Here is a 23,809-nt window from a genome sequence, read left to right as displayed (position 1 = left end):
AATTACAGCTATGAGAGTGGTTACTAGAGGTGTTCAAGGGATGAAGCACAGAAAGAGTGTTCTCCAGTGCTTCTGGAATGTGATACTGCTGTTGCTAGATTAAAAAAGGGGTCCCTCATTTCCAGCCCTTCAAAAGTATTGGCCCACTTTGGAACTGGTGTGGCTTATGCAGGTCGCTACCAGACTCTCCTCTTGTCCAGCAGACAGAAGGTCTTATTCTCATTTTCTATTTCTATTCCTCTACTTCTCTTGATGAAGTAATCCAGAGTCAGCTTCTACAACATCAAAACTCTAAAAACTGTGATTATAAATTGTATTATGGAGGCTTTTTTTAAAATAAAAAATCAACTAATTGGCTAAACATAAACAAGAAAACAATCACTGAATGTATACAAGGATTTAAAGATTTTAATTTCTGAGTATCTTCACATGTGTGTCAGTATTTTCAGGCTATGAAATACAAAAATAACATTTACTTAGATACAATTAACACAAAATTTAGGTAATTTTAATGAATTATATTAAACAACATACTTGAAGAGAATTTACACATTTACAAAAATGCTTCTTAAACTGTAATAATCTAGAAATAAACTTGTTCCAAGCATTCTATACATACATATTTACAAATAATTAAAAGTGAATTCACAAATGTTTCTATACCATTTCAAATTTCCACAGCCTTGATAAATATAAAACCAAAGAAATAATGGCAAATATCTATAAAAATAAACATGCAGCTGCAAATTGATTGAAAAATGCAGGTTATAAATAAGACACTGGAAAATAAACACAAATGCATCTGATGATGTAAACCCAATAATGGTTCGTCACACAAACCACAAAAATAATGAAAAAAAATGCACTATTTTAGAACTTCTTTAATAGTGTTCCATCATAAACTGTTCTTTCTTATTTATGAATAACTTTTTCTATGATTCAGTGGGATTGTGTAAAGTCATTTAACCTAGTCAATAATGAATGGTGTCTGTGAATTAAAAATGCACAAACTCGTGTAATCCACAAGAGTTCCATGGGTGCCTGCAGTCTGTATTTAATACTCATCACCATGTCGTTCAATGGGTTTTGTTGAGTCCCTTCTTCAACAGCAGATGGAACAGTATGTTGGAATTTTAGATTTGATAATGATGAGGCTTCCCTGTGGATAGAAATCATTTGGCATCATTAGGATCATGAGGCATTCCCCTAATAGGTATTACCTTTACAGAAGCAAGCCTAAAAAGGGTCCCAGCATAAAAAATGTTCCGAACTAAAAATATATACGCACACACAAACGCAGAATGCTGGAAAGAGAAACAGAATTTGCTTTTAATAACATATAGGTTGCTTATTAGTGTTTTTTAAAGGATCTAATTAAAGAAGTAGGAGCCAGACAAACTTCTACCATTCACCTCACTGTCAAACTTGAAGCTAATTTCTTAACTATGCTTCTGTTTCTTGTTCTTTAAAGGGGGATAACAACAAAACCTACTTCAGAGGTATGTAGTAAAGACTAAAGGAGTTTAATAAAGTACTCAGTAGAGTACCTGGCACATAATAAAATTTCAAGTACACAATAAAGATTGTGTGTCTTTCCCAAGACAAAAGCACTTAAAAAGAAAAATTAGCCTAAGGATCACTTGATTTCAATTTTAAAGGACAACAAGCAGAAGAGCAAGGAGAAAAATGATTAGTTATAAGATGATGACACTGTGCTTTTCTGTTTAAGTGATATTTTTGTTTCCCCAGAAACTGAGTATTTGCATCACTGTGATATATTCCAAGCCCTAAGAAGTGTGAAACTGCAATACTAAGAAGAATCTTTTTTAAAGTCTCCTCTCTCATATTTAGGAAAAAGAAAGATACATAAGCTTTTAAATTCTTGGAAATGATAAGAAAGGATTAACTTTAAACACAAGGGGAAGTCTTTAATACATAATTGCAATTTTCTATTGCAATTACATTAATTGCTAAAATATTATGTAAGACATAAGAAGGAAGGAAAAGTAGAGAAAAAGCCCTTAGAAAACAAAGAGTATTTAATAGCTATTGCAACTACACAATATTTAAAATTTTTGTTTTAGCACAATTCAAAACTAATGAGATTGGAAATAAAAAAGTTGCTTGCTTGCTACCTCTGGGACACTGGATTGATCAACTAGACCCTAAGTTCCCATCCAAATCAATCTGCTGTTTCTAAAGTTTATTTAGAAGCAAACCACCTACACATCCCCATCCTGAAATCTAACAGGCTGGGCCTGTCCTCTTTCCACTTGCCCATTCCCCATACCAGTCCACAGGATATGTGAAAACCAACAAAGGAGAGTTTCAGATTAAAAAGCTGTGCCATCATTATTTAGCATCTGCTTACTTGCATTTCACAGAGGAAGGAAAGGAGAAATTCATTTGGCATTAAAATTTTCAGGATGGCATATATGCTTGTAAGCAAGAAGAATTTTCCTTCTGCTGAGAAGGAACACTGGACTGGAATAGGGGATGGTTTTGCACATCTCATCAAAAAGATGTGCTAATCCTCTGCCTAAGGACATACACACAACAAAGAAATTCATTATCTAGTAATCTTAGGGACATACTTCCTCCTCTTCATATACTTTCTTCTAGGCATACATTATGAAAAGAACATAATCAACTTAAAAAGTCACTGAAATTGGTCAAATTAGGCAATTTAGGTAAAGCTTAAACTACAAAGTCTGCCTTTTCAAACTTTTTATGAGCTCACAAATTTTATTATAATTAATTCCTTTAGAAAGTACCTAGAAGGCAACCAAGTTGGACAATGTTAAGATAATGACACATGTAATTTTATCATCAAGATCTTATTAACTCCTCTTTAAAGTAATCTTTATTGCTTTATGGATCGATTTTATAAGATTAGATTATGCAAACACCTCTTTCAAAAGATGAAAATGTAATTAATCTAATTATTTGATACCACAGAGACAGTATTGCAATCTCCCACATTTTTCCACCTTGAAAAGTTAGAATAATCAATTGAACTACTCTTATGGGTCTCTGTATGTGTATGCACATTTACAGACATAGTAGCTAAGTCATCTGGAACTGTTATTTCAATTTTTGGTTGTGGGTAGATTCTAACGAAAGATAAAAAAGGGACTCTTTCTTCAGTGAGTTAATTTAATCCTCTTGCTTTCTGAACTTTCCAAGGGTCAAAACAAAAATATCCAAAATATTTGAAAAGAAAAAAAATAATGTCAAGGAACACCACATGCGGTGCCTTACAGTAAGCATAGAAAAGGGTACAGGACTTGTATTTATACAACCTGGGTCTGAATCTCAGTGATTAAAAACTATATACAACCCAGATAAGTTATAAATTCTCTGAACTTAAAAATGAAAATAATAGTAACAATTTCACAAGGTTACTCATAGACATATTGAGACACATTAAATATATTCTATAGTCAATTTTGTAAAACAACTAAAATTTTTTTAAAATTTAATGACTTAAGGAAGAAAGTTCTACTTACACCTCCACCATGCTGCTCTAGCTTTTGTAATGCACTGGTGATTGGCTCTTTGAATTTCTTGTCCATTAGTCTCTTGGAAAGCTTTTTTAAAAAGTAAGATTGGGAAGAAAACTGAAATTTTTTGAGAAAGCAACACTATCCTCCACAAATATAAGTAAAACTTCACTAACACTTAGGCTAACTAGAAATAATGCCCACTGAGTACTATATATGGACACCACTTAATTTTAGATTTCAAGGCTTCTTTTAGGAAATATCCAATTAAATTTAACATACAGCAAATACTAAGGTTTTTGCTTAAAAAAAAAATTAAATACAGAATTACCACAGACCCAGCATTTTCACTCCTAGGTATATGCCAAAGAAGTTAAAAACAGGGATTCAAACAGACACTTATACACCAAGGTTCACAGCAGCACTACTGACACATCAATAAAGTGGAAACAACCCAAGGGTCCATAAACTTGGATAAATGACAAAATGTGGCACAGCCATACAATGAAGTATTATTTGGTCATAAGAAGGAATGAAGTTCTGAGGCATGCTGCAGCATGGATGAACCTTGAAAACAAAATGCTAAGTGAAATAAGTAAGGCATATAAGTACAAATACTTATAATTTCACTTATATATAGAAATAGCAAATTCATTCATAGCGGCAAAAAGTAGATTAGAGGTTACCAGGGGATAGAAGTACAGGGGAAGAGGGAATTGTTGCTTGGTAGGAGTAGTGTTTGTAAATATTGGAAATTTTTAAATAGAACAGTTTAAAAAAAAAAAACAATAATAATTTACATTATTTCAAATAAGGCCAATCCCAAGAAATCTGCTATAGTAATGCATCTGGAATAAATTTTCTATGAAACAGCATATTTTTCCATTTCGTAATTTGCAAGAACACTGGAAGACTATGTTAGAAAGCTAAAACTCTAAAACGTATTTCCCTATAAAAAAAAAAAAAAAAGGAAGGGAAACAAAGAACAGAGAATTTACATGAATAATTTAGTTAACAGTGAAAGGCCGAGATCATTAGAAAACACAGACCATCTATCCTAAGGTATGTCCTGAACAGGCCTCAGTGGTAAAGGTGGAACCTTGATTGAAAAGGGAAGAAGCACCACGTGGGTGAAGAAAGAAATCAGAGGAGCAAAGATGAAAATAGCGCAATTCACGTAATCAAGCACAACCTCTGTTACTTTTTCATGGTTTGCCTTTCTGGGAATACAACTGAAACCCTGGCAAGATCAGTTATCTATTAAATACTTTGGGAGCTGTCATGTAAAGTTGTTTTCTGGTCCGTCCTCTTCTTTCCTCTTCCCAGGTCTGGAAGTAATGCCCACCACTGGGCATTAAGTAGCAGGTCCTTTCAGCCAAGCCATGGAAGATTCTGACTCCCAGAAAGATGAAAAATGCAAAAGCAACTCTGAAGGAGACAAACAGTGCCTATCAATGCCCCAGGGAAGGACAAGAAACTCTCTCTCACAGTCCTTAGGTTTTCTCTCCTCAGAGGGTGTTAACCTGAGCAGGGGTTTATAGAAAGGCCATAGATGACCAGCATCAGAATTACCTCAGGTACCTGGTAAAACAGTCCACAAATTCTCAGGTCCAACCTGTTACTTAGCTTGTCTCAGAGCAGAGGCCCAGATTCTGCATTATTAGCAAGATACCAGGTGATTTTATTCTCATTGAAATTTGAGGATCATTGCACTACGATCAGTGGCCAGTCCCATTGTTAAAGCTCAGTGTGATGGTTAGGTTTATGTGACAAGTTGGCCATGTGATGGTATACAGCTTTCTGGCTAAGCAAGCACTTGCCCAACTGTTACCACAAGGTCACTTCCCAGACTTAAATCATCAGTAAGATGCTGCATCTATGTCTGATTATATCTCCAAACAACTGAGAAGACTGCCTTCAACAATGAGAGAAGACTCATCCAATAAGACTTTAAAAGGAAAACTGATGATTCCAGCAGTCAGAAGAGAGAATTTCCATCTCTACTTCAGCCAGCTAGCTTCTCCTGGGGAATTCATCGAAAATTCATTGGAGTTCTCAGCTTGTAGTTTATCCTATGGAGTCTGGACTTATGCATCCCCACAATCATGTGAGAAAATTTTTATAAAAATCTGATAATACTGACAGTTATCTCCTGTTGGGTCTGTCTCCCTAGAGAATCTATTTTGTATAGGAAGAAAAAGAGTTATAAACAGGCTCAGTATCTGGTTTTGAATTCTTTTTCTAGAAGTGGAACCTTTCTTTAAATAAACATTGAATAGAGAAGTCTATAAAAACAGATGAAAACAGCTTTTCTGGCTGTTATAGGTGGGGTTAAGGGAAGTGAGAGGGAGTGCTGGGGCTCCTCAATGGGCTCCTCAGGGACACTTAACTCTCCTTGATGAGTAGTGGCTAACAGACCATGAACTAACTAACTCTCAAACGCCATTCTCCATGCTCTCTCCTCTATGTATTGCTAGGAACCAGGGCCAGTGTGGAACCTAGGTCTTCCCAAAGTTTTGACACTCAGGAAAATTACAGACTCTTTTAGCTCATCCTTGTCTCAGGAAAAGCAGAGCTCTGGGGAGGGTGCAGGTAACCAAAAGATTAAATCACTCATTAATACAGGTAAAAATAAATAAATAAACAAACAAATAAATAAATAAACGAAGCAAAGCCATATAGTTTGGCTGTTAAACTCTTTTTCATTCTACCATGGTTGGCAGGATTAAGAAACAAACTTCCAGTACCTGTTTGAGTTTGAAATAGGATCCAGTATGATTCCCTTTCTCTATATATCACTTCCCCTACACTCCATCCCAATACTCTTAGCAAATGTACTTACTACTTATTTTTTCCTCAGAAAATAAAAATGAGGGGTGAGACCATCTGTTTTTGCTCAGCATTATATTCTCAGTGCTTAGCAAATACCTGGCACAAAAAAGGGGTGCAGACTGCAACAGATTCATTAAATTGTTGAACGTTTGAATGATTAAATAAATCTAAAATGAGTCATTTTACATATTAGTGTGCAATTTCTTCAGCATATGAGCTGTAAGAGATGAATTCCCAAGAAAATCTAAAACAGAAGAGCAAGTCTGTAATCAGTCAGCGATACCTCTGACCTGAAAATGACAAGCAGGTATCTGCCAGAATTCCCCTGCTGCTGTCTAAAGACTTCCCACATGTCAAGGTTCTAGCCTATCTCAGTCTGTTTTCTCCCCACCTGCACTTTCATGGGATTCCATCTCTCACCACCATTCCTAACCGAAGTATGGCCATCCTGATAGAGTCACCAACATCCCCACTTTCTACAGGCTTAACCACATGGTTCCTGGGGTGTATCAGATCCTCTGTGGAGAAATTAAAAATACAATTCTAAGATCTCAGATAGGAGGGACCAAGGAGAAAAAACAGTAGATCTAAAAATACTCATCTCAGCTCTGAACTACAGAAGAATGTGAGCAGGGAAACCCTAGCTGTGAGTATTCCCAGTCAAAAATGTTCTTTTCTTTTAGTCAGTGTGTGCAGGTAAAGGATTAACTTTGCCCAAACAAAATCTGGGCCTTTGCTCCTGGAGCCAGGGAAGGAACCTTTAAGCCCCTGGAATGTCCCAGGCCTGATAAAAGAATCTCTGTTTTCCAGGAACACTGGGCCACCTCAGACAGTCTGTGCTAACAATGGGATTTATGGTAGAGGCTTTGGGCCACCGGATCAACATGATCTCTGGAGGGGCTGGAGACTAAGGTCAGTTGTGAAGACAATTGAGTTATGTCACATGATCTAGACACCAAGGCTCAGGTGAGCTTCCGGGTTGGCAATACTGCATAGATGTTCCCAGATATCCTTGCTGGGAGAAGTAAGGGTGGTCTGAGCAATTCCACTGGGAAAAGACAACTGGAAGCTTGTGCCTAGTCTCTCCTGGACTTTGCCCTAGGCCTCTTCCCTTTGCTAATTTTAATATATATTTTTCTTGTATAACCCATAATCATGAATATGAACATAGTAGCTTTTCTAAGTTTTGTAAGTCCTTCTAGAAAATCACTGAACCCGAGTGCGGTCTTGGGGACCTCCTAAACTGCAGTTGCCCAGTGTATGTCTGTGATATGGATTATACTACACATAGCAGAAAAAACTCTTATCGTGAAAGCTTACAGCCTTGTTTTAAAACTTACAAAGAAAAACAAAAAGAAAAAAGATTAAAACATGGCTTTGGCAGTATACAATTATACAAAGAGTATGTAAGAACTCCTTATAATTCATAGCTAATTACCACAGGCATAATGCCATTATTCCACTTATTAACTTGTTAATTCAACTTCTTATTGCTTTTTATCACAGCTTTCAGTGCTGCTCATGTAGGTGCTTTCCACTAAAAAAAGAGAGAATACTGAACATTAATAAAACGTTTTCTGAACTACCATGTCTGATTGCTATTTTTTTGGTTAGGATGATGAGAGATTTTAAGGTTTTCAATTACTTTAATAATTAACTTGAAGTTATTAGATCAAGAGACATGGAAAGTGCAGGATAAATATACACAACCACTCCAAATCTTTCCAGTACTTACGCTTGTAAGCAGATGTTTCAGATGATCATTTAGAGAAGGACCAACAATGACACTTAACTGTACCAGAGCATTCAATCCTCTTTCAAACACTTCATCATCTGAATGCACCTGTGAGGATGGTTGATTGGTTGAGGGTTGGAGGATAAGGAGACAGAAAGGGAAGCAGAGAAGAAAAAGACAGGAAGGATAGATTAGGAGAAAGGGCAAACAGGTGAAGAAAAAATAAGATTAAACATTTAAAATTAGGATATAATCAACCAAGTCCAGAATTTAAAAAATAATTCTCAATGCAAGACATCTGGAAGCAAGAAACAAATTTTATCAGCTGGACAGTAACTAAAGCATTAACTAAAATATACCATCGGTATAGAGAAAGACAAATTTGAAATTCATTACTGTTACTAATAACTCAAAATGTCCCCTTTTATTTTTAGTATATCATCTTAAGGAGTCTTCAAATATGTAATCATCTGGCCTTGAATTACACTGGCCTAATTCTACTGGTACCACATACATTAAAATGTTAAGGACTAATTGGCATAAAATTTTGGAAGAAAAAAAAACAAAATGTTCTAAATGAATCTTACTTTTCTTTTCCTTCTATCATGTGTTTTTGAAATAGAAAGTACAAAGGAATAACAGACATACCAGAGCTGCCTTCAGCACAGGGATCAGCCTAGGAAGCAAAGGCACAGCTTTTTCAGGAGCACCTTTGACCAAAAGTAACTCTCGAAAACCCTCCTTTGACACAAAGGTGTACGGATGCTTAGTCTCTCTCAGACCCTGCCAAAGACAAGAAGTATGATTTACTACTCATTTTATGATGTCAATAAACATGCAAAAAACAGTGAATTTTTACTATACTGATCTATAACTTCAGTAATTACAATTTAAATCACAGAGAAATTGTAGAACAAAGGACATATATAAGACAGGAAGAATCTCAAACCATAGAAGGAAAGGAAGGGAAAAGAAAAAACAAGAAAAGGGAAAAGGAAAGGAAAGAAAACAAGGAAAAATAAGGAAGGAACATAATAAAGAAGAAAGGAAAAAGTGAGAGAAAGGAAAGGCAAATAGAAAGAAAAAGAAAAAATGCACTGGGATACTAAAAACCTACTTTATGTATACTCCTAATCACTATGTGAAAGCACAGCAACTTAGTCTAGAATATATGTTTATACCCAATACTTTACAAATGCATAAATATTGGACCTCTTTTTTTTTTTTTTTTTGGCATGGGCAGGTACCAGGAATGAAACCCAGTCTCTGGCATGGCGGGCAAGAACTCTGCTTGCTGAGCCACCATGGTCCACCCTGGACTTCTTACTTTTAAAGTGATTTTATAACTTGTTTACTGAGTTTCTAAAAGATTTTGTTTACCAGGTTATTTTGCTCTATTTTAAAATTTTTAACCAGAAACCCTACATAATTAATTTAGCTATATTTCTAACATTTCCAGTTGTATATTTCCTTTATATTTAAACATATTAAGATACAAGGAAGGCAAATCTTTTACTATGTGCAAAAAGTGTAATAAGATTTTAAATGTCAATTTAACATTGGAATGTGAAATAAAAATGTGAAAAAAATTTGTATAGATCATTTGTCACTAGACCCTTCACCTAAATACATTAGGAACAATTAGGTAGTACTCATTCATGATTTAACCAATCTCTGTGAGTCAATATAAGAGAAAAGATTTTTAAAAAAAAGCAATATTTTCTCAGTTTGACTAATTATTATTTATGAAGTTATTAAGCTATAACTGCTAAAAAGTAATGCCTAGAAATACTTTCAACCAATTTATCCTTCTGGCCAAAAAATCTTCTTCCTTTTCTAAATACTACTGTACTATTGAAAACTATGTTGCCAAGCTCACTGGTACCATTATAATTCAGGTCCTATAGTCTTAGAAGAACCCCTAACCTCTTCATTTTAGAAATGAGGAATCAGAGATCAAGAGGTGAAGTGGATTTCAATAGTATTCTTCTGTCATAATGTCCCCATTATTAAATGAGTAGAAGGGAAGGTTAAAATTCTACCCAACACAGAAATAAAAGCTTTAGTGTTGGACAACAGATAGTAAAGGCCTGACTTTTATGTGTTCTAAACCTTGAGTCCCTTTAAGGACCCCCAAAATTAAAGCACTCCTCTCACCCCATGATTAGCTGAAGTACGTTTTCAAAGGCATCACTACAGTTTTTATTGATCTAAAAACCAATTTTCTGTCATATATAAAAGGTATAAAGTTTAATATAGAATACCACTAAATTCTTTATCTCTCATACCAAGCTTTAAAGGATTTAATCAGAACTGAATTTCAAAACAGGCTACCTACAAATACATTGCCTAAAATATCAAATTAATTACACAAGCAGAGCTATAAATTAATAAAAGCAAAAACTTCAAAACAATTCTGCAGTGTTTGACAAAGTACTGATATGTTAAAATAAGAGATTAAAGACACCTGGAAAATAACAAAGAACTAGAAATTTTGATGCTTCATTATAATCAAGAACCTAGACTTAATAATAAGCAAAATTATACTTTTTGTCTATTCTGGTCCATTCTGCCCTTCTCACTTGTTTCATAGGAAAGGTTAGTGTCTCTTTAAATAAAGAAAAAACAAATAAATCCTTACATCTTCAATTATGTTTTTATGTAGATCAATTAGTACTATATAACATGATACTGCCTATTTAGTTTTCAAGGCTTTAATAATTTAATGACCTCGTCACAACAACAGAAGCTACAATAGTTGATTAATTCATTGCTCAATTTCTGATTCTACTTTTAAGAATAAAATTAGTAGAAAATATCACTGATTCACTTGAGGTGGACAGTCCACCAACTTTTCTCTTGACACAACCAATGCTAAATCATATAAAAGAAACCATCAGAATTTTTTTAAAAAATCACCTCCATGACATGCTCCTTAAAATTAGCGAGTAAAGCAAAGTGCTTAGAGAATTCGCTAAAAAAAATTTCAGTAATATTAATTTCCTAAAAAATACAGCATGTTAAACACAACTGGTCGTATATAAGGAAACCAAACACTCACCTTCATCTCATGTGAATTAACTGATTAAACACTGATGTTTTTTTGGCTTGAATGGTTCAAATAATCTTCCTCTTTATTATGATTCCAAATTCAGCTTTTTTTTAATCTTTTGGAATTGAGAGCGATGATTTTATTCACTTAACTATAAATCTCTGTGTGGACTCATTTTCTGTTTATAAAGCTGATTGCTCATTTCTAATTCACATATTCTAATCACAACTAGTTCCCAGCTTAGACGAAAGAGGACTATGACATTTTAACACCTACTATAAGGTTTATATTTTCAAAAGTATAGAATGAGAGTTGCTGAAGAGTTACAAAATAAAATTTAAAATCATTTTGAAATGTTTTTTTCTTTTCACAAAAAATCAGGGAATATTTACCTCAGCTAAAGTAATAAGAAGAGGATCAAAGGGAAGATTTTCAGGAGGGCATTCCCACTGTAATCTGTGTTTTACTGAACCATGCACCAATCTAAAATATAAAAGTCAATGAATGTACCAAGGAAAATATAAATGTGTATTAAAAAGTGATTATATAGCATACCCATCTCTTTATAGAATAGAACCATATTATAATTATCTTCTAGCATATAGGAATACCATGACTATACTTATAAAGGTATTATAAGGACATCATAAAAATACAATATTTATAATTCTTAAAAATTCTACTTTTTCAGCAATGTTGTTCAGCAACAAACCCAACAACCTTACATTTGTTAAGTCTACACATTTGGTACTCAAGCATTTCTTAATGCAAAAATTACACTTGAAATCCTTCAGTCAAAATTATAACAAAATAGGGAACCTACAAAAGTCGAAAGCTGCAAACAAGCAAAATATAACAATCTGAACCAATCCGTTTTTATAGAGAACAGTGTTTTTCAGATAAATCTCATTTAACTCTAACATTAATGATCTGAAAGCCAGGGAAGGTTTATCCTTGGTAAAGAAAAGAAAACTTAGGCCAGGGAGGTGAAATGGTCCATTGAGTACCTACAGCCACTGAACGAGTATCTCTGCTGCTCCTGCTTTTTTGTTGTTTTTAAAATGCCAATACTGGTTTACACTTAAATGTACAAATCTGAAATGCAAGTACACCTATGAAACCATCACCACAAACATAGCAGTGGTCTTATTCACCACTCACAAACCTTTTCTTGTACCCCTTTATAATAATCTCAACTTCCTGACTTCTTAGTGTTACGTAATTGCTGAAGGCCTCAGTATTTGTGTTTCTCTCTCTTTTTTTTTTTTTTTTTTTTAGCAAAAATGAGTTGCTGGGGAGGGTAGGGGGATCCTAAAATATGGCTTCCTCTCAGAATCTAAATATCAATTAAAGAAGAAAGTTTTTTAAGGATTATTTTTCATTTAATTTTCCAAATCTGAAAATGCCAATAAATGCTATACTTCTTCAATTTTATATGAATAGTGTGATTATTCTTTGGCAGAATGAAAATGAAAATGAAATTTTCTATCATCTAAGACAGGCTAACAGTGAATATATTTTGAAGAAATAAACTTTATATAATATTTCTGATCATTGTCCAGAAAGAGGGCAAGAATTATAGCCAAAGGAAGAAAGAACAGCTCATAAAGAGAAATAAACAATTCCATTACATTGCTAAATTTCAGTTTTACAAACAAAACAGGATTAAAAATTTGCAATTTGCCTAAGTCTACGATGGCTTAAATTGGTTATTTTAGAAACCAGTTCATTCAATTTCTTAAATTATTTTCTAGTTTACTTTATATCTATCAGTAATTATATTTTAGAATTAAAATGGTTTTCTTTGCCAGTATCTAGAAATCTATACGAACCCAAGTCAAAGTGTGATAATTCACTTTTATGTCAATCTAATTAGTAAATAAAACTCTTACCATATTTAAACTGAATAGTGTACTGGTTTTACTCAATTATTTTTAGTTAAATGTAAGTTATAACTTGCACTGATTTTACCTGCAAGGAATACCTCCTTTAGAGTAAATAGCTGCAAAAGCAGAAGGGGCCCGTGGCTGTTCACCAAACTGAAACAAAAAATTATAAAAATGAAATAAATATTACTATCACCTACATTTCCTATTGTATAATCATTTTGCTTCACTCTTTATAAGCCATTCACATTTTTTTTTATTGGAAGTTGTCTTTTACAGAAAAATCATTCAGAAAAGTACAGCATTCCCATAACTCCCTTCCACACAGTTTTTCCTATTGTTAACACTGCATTAGAGTGGTACCATTGTTAAAATCAATGAACCAATATTATTATAATGATTATATTAATTACAAATCCATCATTTACATTAGGTTCACTGGGTTATATACTCCTATTTTTTTCTGTTAATATACATCCAACTTAAAATTTCCCCTTTTAACCACATTAGAATATACAATTAGAATATACAAATCCATCATTTACATTAGGTTCACTGGGTTATATACTATTTTTTTCTGTTAATATACATCCAACTTAAAATTTCCCCTTTTAACCACATTAGAATATACAATTAAAATTTCCCCTTTTAACCACATTAGAATATACATTAGTGGTTTTAATTACATTCAGTGTTGTGCTACCACCACCACCATCCATTACCAAAGTTCTCTATTACACATAATAGAAACTGTGCTACTTAAGCATTAAGTTCCTATTCCTCACCCACATTCCAACCCATGACAACTTGTATTCTAGCTTCTGACTCTATGAATTGCATATTCGAATCATTTATATAAGTGAATTATATATTGGTCCTCTGATATCTGGATCATTTCACTCAACATGATGTCCTTTGTAGCATGCACATCAAACTTCATTCCTTCTACAGCTGAATAATATGCCACTGAATGTATATACATTTCTTTATCCACTAATCTGTCAACGACGGGTTGCTCCCCTCTTTTGACAATTATAAATACTACCTCCATGAACATCTGTGTACAAATATCTGGCCCAGTCCCTACTTTCAATTCTTTAGGGTATATACCTAAAACTGGGATTACTGGTCATATGGTAATTCTGTAAGCAGCTTTCTGAGGAACTGCCAAACTTTTCCTCTGAACTGCACCATTTTATATTCCCACTGACAGTGTTACACGTGCTCCTATTTCTCCGCATCTTCTCCAACACTTGTTATTTTGTTTTTCTGTTTTTTTAATAGTAGCTATTCCAGTGAAATGGCAACATATTTTAGTTTTTTTTTATTCCATTTCCCTGATGGCTAATGATGTTGAGCATCTTTTCATTTACTTATCTGCCATCTGTATATATTCTTTGGAGAAATGTCTATTCAAGTCTTCTGAATATTTTTTATTTGAGTCATCTGTCTTTTCGTTATTGGGTTGTGGGACTTCTTTATATATTCTGGATATTAAGCCCTTCTCAGATATGTGTTCCAAATATTTTCTCCATTCCATAGGTAATCCTTTTACTTTCATGATGAAGTTCTCCGAGGCACAAAAGTTTCTAATTTTGATGATGTTCCACTTATCTATTTTTTATTTCTTGCTCCTCCTTTTGGGGTAAAACCTAAGAAACCATTGCCTAGAACAAGGTCCAGAAGATGCTTTCCTATTCTTACTAAAGAGTTACAGTACTTCTATTTTGGGTTTTCATTCATTTTGAGACAATTTTTATATGTTTTTCACCGTCATTCTTTTGCATATAGCTATCCAAGTTTCCCAGAACCATTTATTGTAGAGATTATTCTTTTATGTATTCTATATCCTCATTTATCTTTTATCTAGATGGTCTAACCATGATTTATTGGAGTCTATTACAATATAAAAATATCTATTTCTCCCTTCCATGCTCTCAATAAAGTCTTTGTATTATTTGGAGCTCTGCCATTAGGTACATATATGCCCTGCTATTGAACTGACTGTTAAGCACCTACATACTTATAAATGTTATGTCTTCTTGTTGAATTGACCCCATTATCAGTATACAGTATCTTTCTTCTTCTCCAATTTTTTTCACTTTATTTTATTTGATATTAGATTAGCAGCCCCAGTTCTCTTTTGGTTACTCTTTGCATGGAATATTTTTTCCATTCTAGCACTTTCCACCTACTCATGAACTGAATTTGAGGTGAGTCTCTTGTAAACATCATACAGTTGTGTCATACTTTTTTATTCCTTTCGTCACTCTCTCGCTGACATTTAACTGGCTAGTTTAATCCAATCCATCTCATTTAAAGTTAACTATCGATAATGCATTACTTTCTTCTGCCATTTTGGTTTTTTTTTTGGTATTTGTAAGTCTTCTGACATTTTTGTCCAATTCTGGGAGGTCAAGTCAGTGACAATTATCCTGTACTTCAGGCTGTCACCCAAGAGACTGACCCTGATATACACGCATCCCAGTATGAGTATAGGGATTACAATGCACATTGTCAGGCATCCACAATGAAAATGTAAGCCAGCTCTACATCGTTCTCCAGAGTGGATGGGAAATGGGCCTGTCAGCGCACCAGGAGCTTCTATTACTGCATTTTTATTGCATTGTCTTGATTTGACACTTGTCCAGTTACTACAACCCTTTCATTGTTTTTAAGAGTTTTGAGTCTCTGCCAGTTTTTGTTAGTTGTTCAAAGATTCTGTGGGACAACAGAATCTGGAGCTTCTTACACCATCAGAGGGTGACCATAAGTCAGTAAAAGTCAATATTTAATCAGTTTCCATCCTGCTGACATCAGATTCAACAAGTGTGTCCCTCCTATTCAGCAGCATGAATGAGAAGAATCATCGGACTTCCCAGTATTGCTACCACACCACCAAACTCTGCAAATTTACCTTTATCTCTGACTTGCGTCAGAATGGACTGAAGGTAGCTAACAACTTTTATGAAAAGATCCATCATTTAAGTGTAACCTTTTGAGTTGTGACCTTTCAAGATGTAGGCTAAATGGAGAACAGGTGTTAGATGCAGGTAAAGTATGTATGTCTTTAGCACCAACACACCTCCTACTTTTCTCAACTCCAGCCAAATTCGGATGGTATGAATGGTCAGAGAACCTAACATTTCTTCAAAATGGTATCAACATCTATAAAATATAATTAAGTTGGGCTGAGGAGGTTGAGTTGAAATTGGAACAGATTCTCACAAATGTAAATCTGCATGTTTCAGATTATATAACTTCACAGTCCTCTGGTTCTGTGAATGTTATCATTAAAATAGATTAATTCTACATCTACTCTCAAAGATGCTTTAAGAGATGGTCAATAATAGTAGTTTAACCATCATAGCATGAAGAATTTTAATATAATTGATCAGTGACCTAGGGAGAACTCAGGCACAAAATGTAAATATTTTATCACATAGTATCTGAACATAAATCTCAGTTGTCTAAACTACAAAATATAAATTTATAGCCTATTTTATGGATAAATTAGTTAAGATTAAAAAAAATCACATGCAACAGTTTAAAAATATACTTAGAGTACAAGTGTAGAATTAGCCCTTTATCCTCTAGGGGTCAAAATCTCATTAAAACAAAACTGTTATTATAATAGAAAATTCATTTACAGAAGTTAATCAATGGGCAGACAACAGTGGCTCAGCAGGTAGAGTCCTTGCCTGCTATGTCAGAGACCCAGGTTCAATTCCCAGTGCCTGCCCATAGAAAAAAATAAAAATAAAAATAAAAAAAAGATAAAAAATAAAGGTTAATCAATGACTTGTGCAGTAATTTACAACAACTAACGCTAACATTGACCTAGTTATAATTCCCGTTAACAAAGAAATATACATTTAAAAATTGTTTTCAAGTAATCATCATACCAGATAAGAAAATAACTTGAAAAAAGTATCATTTGTATTGGGAGAAAAACCTAAGATAAATAAGTGCTATGATATGAACACCTTTTTAAGTTCTACCACCTACTTAGCAACTGATTTTACTCTTTGGCTCCGCAAACCACATAAATAGTCCCTAAATTTCCAAAACACCAAGGAGATAAAATTTGATTTAAAATCTAAAGAATTCTTTTCCTTTCCGTTCTAATTTTTTATAGAGATGATCATAGTTGCATCTTTAACAGAATCAGAACTTTTTTCTCTACTCCTGGGTCTTTCAAAATTCAACTATTAGGAAAAAATTTGTTGTCCCATTCAATTAAACAATATCATCAGAGACTGTATTTTAATTCTGAGACATTGATATTAAATTTAATACATACAATACATTTAATTTTATACATTTATTTGGCAGTTTTTTTAAAAAAGGAACTTTTTGATTAAAGTGAAACATTGAGATTTATGTACATTAAAGTGCATAATCCTTTGAGATCTGTGAATTCTCAAAGGGTGAACATACCTGTGGAGAAAGTGGATGTTACTAATGCATTAGAAGTCTAAGCAATGCTTCTCTCCTATGCACTTTCTTCATAAAGGAAAGCATAGTATCTTGACTTGAAACACCTATGACTCATCTTGGATTTGTAATTTTTTCAAATACTCTATTGTCAGGTCAAATAAGTATTCAAAATTTTTCTTAATCTCTATAAATTTTAAAGCTAGGACCACTAAATGTTGTTGACGTACAAGTTTTTGTTAAAAGAAGGGAAGAAATGTCAAATATTACCATGAACTTTCTACTAAATTTGAAAAAAAGCAGCAATAGTAAGAAGATATAAGGGTACTCTTCAGGTATTCCATTTCTTGAGATGGTTTAGATTATAGAAAGAAGCAAAGGCATATACATGTTCAAACTGTTTTTCATTTGTCTTGTTATAAAGTCAGACAATCTTCTTCTGCCCTCAAATACTACCTCGTACCCTTTATGTATCTGTTCATATTTAACTTGCCATCAAAGTCAGCTGCCTCAGCCACTCTCACAATACTCTTTAAAGGCTGAAACCACTATTGCCTTATGCTATGGAACGTTGTGCATGGTCCAGATAACTACCTGGTGGTGTTTCTCAGATGTCTTTACTTTTTTAATTCACTGATAATACATACAATTTATACACTTTAATGTACATAAATCTCACGCCAAACCTGATTAAACTGATGAGAGAACAAAAAGAGACTATTACTACAGTTAGGATTTTTGGTGGGCCTAATATACCTATCATAGAGGAATGGGCAGAGATCTTTATATGATTACGACAGCATGTAATTAATTTCATAGCAATTACAAATGAATGTATTCACTGGTAGCAGGAAATAAAATGTGATACACAGAGAATAAAACTGATACATAATTTGTTTTATGCTCTACAACGCTCATCCATGAATGGAATAGAATATACGAGAACTGGTTAATCCCTACTCTATACCTTCTCACCTCTACACCCACTCTCATATAACATACACATCAATCAACCCTGTTCTTCATCACAATTACCATATCGTCCTTCCTTCATTACTGATTCAAAACTAGCAAAGAAAAGAAACTCAGCACAGCATTCAGAATCGTCCAAGGGAGTGCTAAATATTTCTTTAAAAAAATCTACCAAATTAGGAATATTTTTATACATACCGGGTTAATGGTTTTAGGGTTAAGTTTATCACTTGGTCGAGGATGAAGCTTTCTTACAGATTCTGGAGAAGAGGTTGAAGATGTAGATTTGCTTCGCTGAACTGTAGTACTATTTTTTATTTGTGCACTTAATAATGTCTTTTGATCAGAGTTAACTGGAAAAAATAGAAAACAACAAGAGAAAGATAAAAGTCATAATGTTCCACCATTCATCTGTATAACTGAATGTGTCATTTGCAAAATTCACCTCTCCTTTTAAAAAGTAAAGTTCTGTACCTGTTCCTCTGTTTCTCAACTGTACACCTCCAAGGCAGTCAGGTTTCTGCATTGCTTCCTTTTTATTCCTGCAGTTAAATGAAACTTGATTTCAAAGAAAAATTATTTTGGGGGAGTTAATTATCAATATAAGGACTAAAAGAGAACAGTGTAGAACACAGCAAAGGACACAGAAAGATATGATATGGAGCAAAATACCTAAAGATACTAAGAAAATATGAAATTATATCAACTTCAATAATATCAGTAACAGCAAATTAAAAGTCATCTGTGGGAAAATAAGATATAAACCTAAGCTCTTTTTTTTTTTTTTTTTCCTTTTCCCACTCAAATTGTCAAAATATACTGCTGGAAATTCACCTGCAATTCTCTGGCCATATTCAGAAAACCCAAACTAGATTTTTGAAAGAGGTGATAGGTATTGCCCTATCTTTTCCACCTTCTCTGCCTCTGAAGTAATGCCTGCATATCAAGTTCTACTTTTCCAGTGACATAATGCACTCTCCTATCCAGCAAGCCCACTAAACTGAACACAAACAAAAAGGAGCTTATAACACTAAATTTATGAAGACCTTGTTAATTGAAGGTATCTCCAGCTTTCTGGACCCAGAAGCTGAAAAATTTAGGATCACATCCTTGTCTCCTTTTCCTTCGCGTCCAACACTCATCCCTACAGATGTGATCAATGTGGTGTGATATGGTAGAAAGAACTTTTGGTTATATCTGATTCGACATCTCATCTTTACCAATTAGGAGGTTTATAAATTTAGATTTACTACTTACTATGCCTCAATTTCCTGAACAATCAAAGGGAGGTGGTACAAAATGCCTACCAGGGCTATCACTGAGGACTGACTGAGATGATATATAAGTTGCTTACCCAGAACTTGTGGGAGTACTAAGCAGTCAGGGAACCCTGGTTCACTCATTCCCCTTCCACAATTCACCCTTTTCTACACTACTTCATACCCTACACAATTCCCTGCTTAATCTACCCAAATAATCTCAGAGTTTTAACTGTAATCCAGGATGTCTCCCTAACTACAGCCATTTCCTCATATACCCAACTGCCTGCTTCTGGATATTTCTAGGCCTTGCTCCAATCTCAAGTTACATGAAGCCTTTCCTGGTCTTCTCTATTTCTTAACTAGACATCATTTCCATGGCACTCTGCTTCCTTCTCCTCACCCCTCATTTCCAGGACACTCCGGCATTCTTCCTTTGGAGAACTTTCCATTTTATGCCTTTAGTAAACTCATTCTAAATGAGGCTGTCCCTCAATTACAGTGCAAGACATTCCCTTAAACAAACACAGCTAAAGTTTTCTTCCATTTTCAAATGGTAGTTCTGTAAATATTTGAGGATATTCACTCTCAACCCCTTAGGTTTTCTCTTTTTAAGAATAAACACTGATAATCTCTTAAACGACTTCACCTATGAGATTATTTTAATTTACTTGACAAAATTAAAAACCTTCAAAAGGAGGGCAAAGCTGTGCTTAATAAAATTTAACCTAATAATATCACAAGCATCATTTGACTGGATCAAAGTGGCATGTAAAAATAAACTAAATGGAGTATTATCTCTACACACAGAATCATTATTTCAATTAATTTCAATTTTTAAATTTCAGTACACTGACTTCATTTTCTCATTGTACTATCTACAGATGAATTATTTCCTGATATCACAATTCATATACCTCCCCAAGGCATTTTCTAGTAATACAGCAATTAGCATCTCCTGAAATCTGCTGGGGAGGTCACAGACATAAACTCAGCAGCCATCTTCCAGCCTTACCTCCCCATACTCCCACCTCCTCTTTCATTGTGCGATAACGTTTCGGTCTATTTCTATTCCACAATCCAGGATAGATGTTAGGTCTAATGAAAAGCCCTAACCAGAACTTCAACCAAGAAATGGAGAACAAGCAGCCCCAGAGGCTTATAAGGGCAGGAAAATCTCTGGCAGCAACCCCCATCCCACCCAGGATGAATGAATAATCCCTTCTGACCAAACAAACTTGTCTCTTCCCCACTACTCAAAGTGGGTTACATGAAGCTGCCATCCACTCATCCTGACCAAAGCAGTCTGGCTTCCCCAGGAGACGAACACTATGGGATCTCATTCCCTGCTCGTGGACCCCTCGTGCTATGTAAGTAATAAAGTGGTCATTTCCTAAAAGTTTCTATCGTGTCTGAGTCTGTGTTTACAGGACAGACCACATAACTTGCTTCACAAAAATTTTTAGGTAATATTCAAGACAAGCTAAGGTAGGCTTTAAATATGATGACCTAACTCTGCACTTCAAAGCTCAATCAACAAGTGTTTATTGAACCCAGCCTCTGCATGAGGAATCATTCAATCTGCTGGGATACAACAGAGAGCAAGAAAAGGTCCCTGCACTAATGGAGTTCATATTCTACTGCACAGACAGACAATAAACAAATGGAAAACTACAGGAAAAAAGAAAAATATCAGCTTATAGCATCATTCAGGAAATTAAACTGGGTGATGAGCCAAGATCTGAGGGATTCCTTTGGATTGAGAGGCCAGGAAGCTATCCATATCAGCAAAATGGAAGAGGACCTCAAAGAGAAGGAATGGCTTGAACCAATCCTTGAAAAAGAGCAGGCTTGGTATTTTTAAGGAACAGAAAGAAGGCTAGAATAGCTAAAGGACAGCAGGTATGGAAAAGCATAGCAGGAAACGAGGTAAAAAGTAGGCCTTGCCAACCACAATAAGGCCTTGTAAAGTAGAATAAGGAGTCTGTATTTTATTCTATGGTTTTGAGAAGTTCATGGAAATGATAGCCTCGAAATTTGTTTTGTTTTTTTAAAGTTCCTAATTGGGGATAATTACAGTAACTGCTGTAGAAAGGTGAGGAAGACTAGTGAGTTAATATAGGTAAAACATTCAGAAAGTGGTGAATGACACCAAGTAAGTACTATTTGAGCATTAGCATTACTATCATTGTGTTTATAATGGTACAAGTAGTTCTTAAGTATTAGTATTACGACTAATGGTTAGGTTCAATGTGCCTATATATGTAACCTTATTTCTGAAAATTTTGATTAAACACCTTGAGATACAGCAGTCTGAAGACCCAGCTTAAGTTCCATTTCTTTTGATCCTAAGTGTTAATAGCTATCATAGATGAAAAAGATGCATCACCAAGGTGCTTACCAATAAACAGAAAAAGTGCATAGCTGCGTCACCAAATCATGATGCACATTTTTCAACAGTATCTACCAACTATACAGAAGTTTTTGTTGGAACTCTGTGCTCAATTTCTATCTTTCTTTGTGTCAAAAAGCTGTTACTGAAATGTACTAATGGGAAGCTGTCTCATTTCTTAATATTTTGATTGAGTTCAAAAATCCATTGAAACTCTTCATCTGAACTATATAAGCTAGAAAATTGGGCTCTTCAAAGTTTCAAATACACAAGAAGCATCTATGTATAGCATACCTATGTAATAATCATTAGCAACATACACACACATAACAATGTGAACAATTCCACATCAAGTCTCAAATTATCCTATATTAGAGTTTCTTTCCAAAACAATTACTTTTTCTTTTATGGTTAAATTATCACCTTCTACCTTAAGAACATATAAAGCATGCTCAGTTTTAAAAACAATCTCCATGTGGGAGCATATTAATAAACTTGAACATGATGTGACTGGAGGGGGGAAAAGCATTAACTAATCTTACTCTCAACTCCTTTGAGTACTTTGCCAAAAGATATCACATGGAGGGTGGTACAAAGGGAGCGTGGGAGGGAGTTAAAAAGAGGTAACTTTTCCTTGGTTCTAAAATATTTCAAGGTCACTTCCATGCTCATTCTATTACAGAACAATATAAAGATTCCAAATATACATTAGAATCCATAAGTTCACAAATCCACTTAAGGCAAATCTAAACTATACCATAACATACTGAGAGCAAACAAAACAAGGCAGGGCCTCACTGGGGAACCTCGACTTTTCTCCTAGTATTTGCTGTAATCTACAAGGGAGTGAGGGTATCTATGTTCAGGCTAGGAAAGCCTGTTTTCTATCGTTTTAGGTAGCTCATATATCCTATTTCTTTCCTTATACATTTTCTTATACTTTGCTTCCACACTTCACTTTTGTGAGGAGTGCTTGCTAAATTCTCAGGGCCAGGGGCTATGTTTTTTCCCACTCTAACTCGGTGTTTAGAAAGTTCCGGGGCTGTAATGGATCTTACCGCATCGCTAAAGCGCCTTCAAACTCCAAATCGACTGAGCCCAATAGCCACCCACGGCGAACCCTTTCTACCCTAAAGAATATCCAAAGGGCCACTGTTAAGGGTCTTAAATTTTGCTTTTCATCTTTCCAGTCCTCCAACCACACTCTTAAATACCTAAGCGAAGTTCAGGGCCAGGGTGGACTTTAAAACAGAGGGGAAAATGGAGGAAAGGGCAAGATATTCATTAAAAAAAAAAAAAGAAAAAGAAGCGGGGGGGTGGGAGCGGAATGGCTGGGCAAAGGCGACCGATTCTAATTAAGGCTAAGGTCAGGGAAGGCAACTCTCAGGGGAAGCCAGATCCCGGGAAAATGAAGGAGCTGGAACCTCTACGGTCCTTAGCAACGGGTCCAGAGGCCCTAGCAACAGGCGGGAGCAGAAGACCGCTGCACCCAAAAAAGCGCGGGCGGAGCCACAAGTTCCCACCCCATGGCCCGCGACTCTGGGGACCGGTTCCTACCGAGTCTATCTCCCGCTAGGATTTGCACTCAAGCAGCCGCTCTAGGCAGGGCCTTCGGAGGGCACTTGCTTCGTGAACAGCCGCGGCTCCCACCACCGGCCGCGGAGGGCTGAGGAAGAGATATCAGGACAACTCGCTCCCAAGGCTCGGGAGGCGCTGTACAGTGACGTCAGGCGCGCCCTGC

At 35.0% G+C, this 23,809-nt stretch overlaps 1 protein-coding gene across 3 annotated transcripts; it reads right to left on the bottom strand.

Moving 5' to 3' along the window:
- Positions 1-408: 408 nt before the first annotated feature.
- Positions 409-23,798, bottom strand: PACRGL (parkin coregulated like). 3 transcript variants are annotated; one of them, XM_077136502.1, is made up of 9 exons: positions 23,626-23,798; positions 18,892-18,975; positions 18,616-18,770; positions 13,094-13,161; positions 11,515-11,605; positions 8,719-8,853; positions 8,071-8,178; positions 3,510-3,590; positions 409-1,159 (listed from the first exon to the last, which is right to left on the bottom strand). In XM_077136502.1, exons 2-9 carry the CDS (start codon positions 18,941-18,943, stop codon positions 1,103-1,105), a joined length of 747 nt encoding a protein of 248 aa, XP_076992617.1. In that variant the 5' UTR covers positions 18,944-18,975; positions 23,626-23,798; the 3' UTR covers positions 409-1,102. The 3 variants fall into 3 exon arrangements, with proteins under 3 accessions (XP_076992617.1, XP_076992618.1, XP_076992616.1); XM_077136503.1 differs by lacking the exon at positions 23,626-23,798 and adding an exon at positions 22,611-22,731 and having other exon boundaries at positions 18,892-18,959; XM_077136501.1 differs by having other exon boundaries at positions 411-1,159; positions 18,892-18,959.
- Between the last annotated feature and the right edge of the window lie 11 nt (positions 23,799-23,809).

This window comes from Tamandua tetradactyla, chromosome 19 (assembly GCF_023851605.1).
Source record: "Tamandua tetradactyla isolate mTamTet1 chromosome 19, mTamTet1.pri, whole genome shotgun sequence".
NCBI lineage: Eukaryota > Metazoa > Chordata > Mammalia > Pilosa > Myrmecophagidae > Tamandua > Tamandua tetradactyla.
The sequence above is the reverse complement of the archived record's forward strand: the minus strand, read 5'-3'. Positions and strand labels throughout refer to the sequence as shown.